Raw genomic sequence first — 3,102 nt, 5'->3', positions numbered from 1 at the left:
GTCCAGACCAAGAACTGAAGTGGTTATTGAAACTAATGTCATGGTAAAAAATGAATAAATGGCTGATACAATATCACAATTCTACACAAAAACAGAAATAAACCAATGTCAAAAAAAAGGAACAAGCATTGTACTTTCCAATTGTGAAGTCACACGTAACTGGAACCATGGCACTGGTACTCTACGATGACCATTAATGGTCCATGAAGAGTAACCCAGGAAACTCTTAAGCCCCCCCCCCTCCTTCCTTCCACCAAGAAATACTGGTTGTGAACAAATTGCAGAAAAGTCTACGTGCATAAGTCGCGAGACGGAAATCTGACTAACAGCTGGTACGGCCAATATTGTGAATACAAAAATAAAGAGGTTGGACAATTCTTGACGAGTATGCTTATATCGACATTCTCACAACAATTACCATTGATATGAAAACATGTACACACACTGCTGCATGTATGTATTAACGAATTTGCTCAATCATCCAAATTCCACATCATAACAGATTGATGAAAATGAGGCTCACAATTGAATAGATGTTGGAAAATTCAGTTCGCTATTCTGAACACAGAATTCATTATACTTTGACAACTGCCACATTTCTCAACTGGAAACTCTGAAGTATACCATAGTTAAAGTTATATTCAAGATATTAATTAGCAGACAATTGCTAGTCACCACTGGTAAAGGAAAATGTTTAGCATTCAGTACTCTTAGATCAACTTTTTTCCAAAGATTTATTATTTTTCAAGAATTTACAGATGGTGTTTATTAAAATTGTAAACATTTTCCACATGAACGGATCTTTTATTCATGTACATAGAGATTTAAATAAGTCTTCTATGCAATACTGCTTGCATTTGATGCAATCCTGGGCCATAAATCGGCACACTCCTTTGCAACAGGCCCAGTGATCGCACTGCCTTTCATTTCACCTTTGTTGTTTACTATTACACCAGCATTATCTTCAAAGTATATAAAGACCCCATCCTTCCTTCGGAACGGTTTTCGCTGCCTAATGACAACTGCTGGCATCACCTTCTTCCTCAGCTCTGGTTTTCCCTTCTTCACTGTAGCAACAATCATGTCACCTGAACCGGCCGCTGGTAAACGGTTGAGACGACCCTTTACTCCCTGGACTGCAATCACATAGAGGTTTTTCGCGCCTGTGTTGTCAGCGCAGTTAATTACTGCACCCACAGGCAAACCTAGAGATATTCTGAATTTGGCTCCTGCAGAACCACCTCTTCCTCTCTTCGACATTTTTTAAGCCTGGAACAAAGCACAATCACTAATGTATACTCAAGTTTTAACGTTGAGAAACAATTTTTTTTCATACTTAGTAATTACAAGGAAGTGGGTACAATTTGCATATAGTCAGAAATGTGTACCACAATATTGAAAGATTGTAGGAATTCATCAATCAACGTGACTTCTCAACGGCTGAGAAGTCTAACAGATCTAAATCCTCCCACTAGTTTTCCTAGGGAAACTTTAACATCCGCTTTTACAACTGTTGAGTACTCTGAAATTATACACCGTACTTCACAGCCAGACAAAGTGGGAATGATGTTCTACTGCACGGCACAACTTTGGTACTAAAAAACAACTTTTTTAATGCTAATAAAAAAAACATCTCTGACTCGAAGTTACAGAACTTATTTGTATGAACCACCCAAATCGCAGCAAATTATTCGCTTCTTACGTTTTCCAACAAATTCCTATCTCAATACGCATATGGTGGAAACACGTGGTCATATTATTACGCTGAAACAAATACTTTCTTCAAGTTCGTTCAAATATATTATCAACCTACATTTAAATTTAGTTTACAGATATAAAACAAAAACTTGCGTCGAATACTTACTTTCTTCAATACACTGTTATACTAGAACTCCACTACACACACAATCACAGGAACTCCGGCCACATATCCAAAGAATCTCAAAGAGAGCGTGATAACCAAAGACTTTCATGAAGCAGGAATGCAAACACATTTAACAAATAGAAACCAAACCCGTTTCTCGACTCTATCGATATTATCGTTTTTTGTATCAGTGGACGGTTAGGGTAGGGACTAACAATTATGCTGTGCAATATGTCACGTTGCACAACATTATTTACGGTCCGTAGTAAGATTGAAGAGAATTCAGTATTTACTACAATATATGAACGGATCTAGAAATTACTCAGCAAAAGGCTTGCCGTTATACAGGTGCTGGGTGAAGTTCTGGATTAGCAACCGAGTACGTACATACTATTGCTATAGTCAATGGCCCATTTTTTTCTTTGCGAAAAGCAGGAAGACGTTATTAGGACACATACAAGTAGAGCGTGTTAAAGAAATAAAGCAGGGCCAAAATTCTGCATAATCAGAACTAATAGTGGTACAATAAATATGGACAGTGGCAAAAGACAAGCTCTGCAGCAAAAGGCACATTCAAGAGGAAGGAAGAATTGAAAGAGAAGAGACGAGCAGTCACCATTCAGCAACATCGACAACAAGTACCAAAGGACGTAACGAATGCGACAGGTCCAACACAGGTATGTCTGACACTTTTAATTTAAACGAAGAACCAAGACCCTTCTCCACAAGAGGATTTTGAGGTCGGCACTGGATGGTAACTCATTTAGCACTCAACTTACACAAGAAAAAGAGTAACATACCAAGGGATTATCCTTCGCAAACGAATGTACAGTTAATAAATGATCGAAACAAAGATAACAGATATCATAGCGATGCACTAGGCTTGTTTCATGTATTTATTGTCCGTCCCAATAGCTTAATGGTCAGCATGAAGGTCTGCCGTCCTAAGGGTTCTGTGGTACGATTCCTGGCTGGGTCGGGGATTCTCAGAGTCTGAGTGTTGTGTCGTCTTCATAATCATTTCATCCACATCCGGAGCGCAGGTCGCCCAATGTGGCATCGAATGTAATAACACCTGCACCAAGGCAACTGGACCTGCTCCGTAAGGGGCCTCCCTGGCAATGACTCCAAAAGCTGATTTCCATTTCCATGTATTTATCGAGGGACTTAATGGTAATGTAAATAAATACCACATGTGGCCTATTTACACCAGATTGTGAGTACAAGCAGAAAATCAC

The 3,102-nt window shown here is 39.0% G+C and overlaps 1 protein-coding gene across 1 annotated transcript; it reads right to left on the bottom strand.

The window, feature by feature from the left end:
* Nucleotides 1–717: 717 nt before the first annotated feature.
* On the bottom strand, nt 718–1,971 carry LOC126266608 (60S ribosomal protein L23). Its single transcript, XM_049970944.1, has 2 exons — nt 1,865–1,971; nt 718–1,269 (listed from the first exon to the last, which is right to left on the bottom strand). Exon 2 carries the CDS (start codon nt 1,258–1,260, stop codon nt 838–840), a length of 423 nt encoding a protein of 140 aa, XP_049826901.1. The 5' UTR covers nt 1,261–1,269; nt 1,865–1,971; the 3' UTR covers nt 718–837.
* Nucleotides 1,972–3,102: the final 1,131 nt, after the last annotated feature.

Source organism: Schistocerca gregaria, chromosome 1 (genome assembly GCF_023897955.1).
Source record: "Schistocerca gregaria isolate iqSchGreg1 chromosome 1, iqSchGreg1.2, whole genome shotgun sequence".
In the NCBI taxonomy this organism is placed as follows: domain Eukaryota; kingdom Metazoa; phylum Arthropoda; class Insecta; order Orthoptera; family Acrididae; genus Schistocerca; species Schistocerca gregaria.
This window is presented reverse-complemented; position numbering and strand designations above follow the sequence as displayed.

Bases quoted from the DNA above. Each gene is read 5' to 3' on its own strand.
- LOC126266608 (XM_049970944.1), bottom strand. From the start codon at position 1,260: ATGTCGAAGAGAGGAAGAGGTGGTTCTGCAGGAGCCAAATTCAGAATA.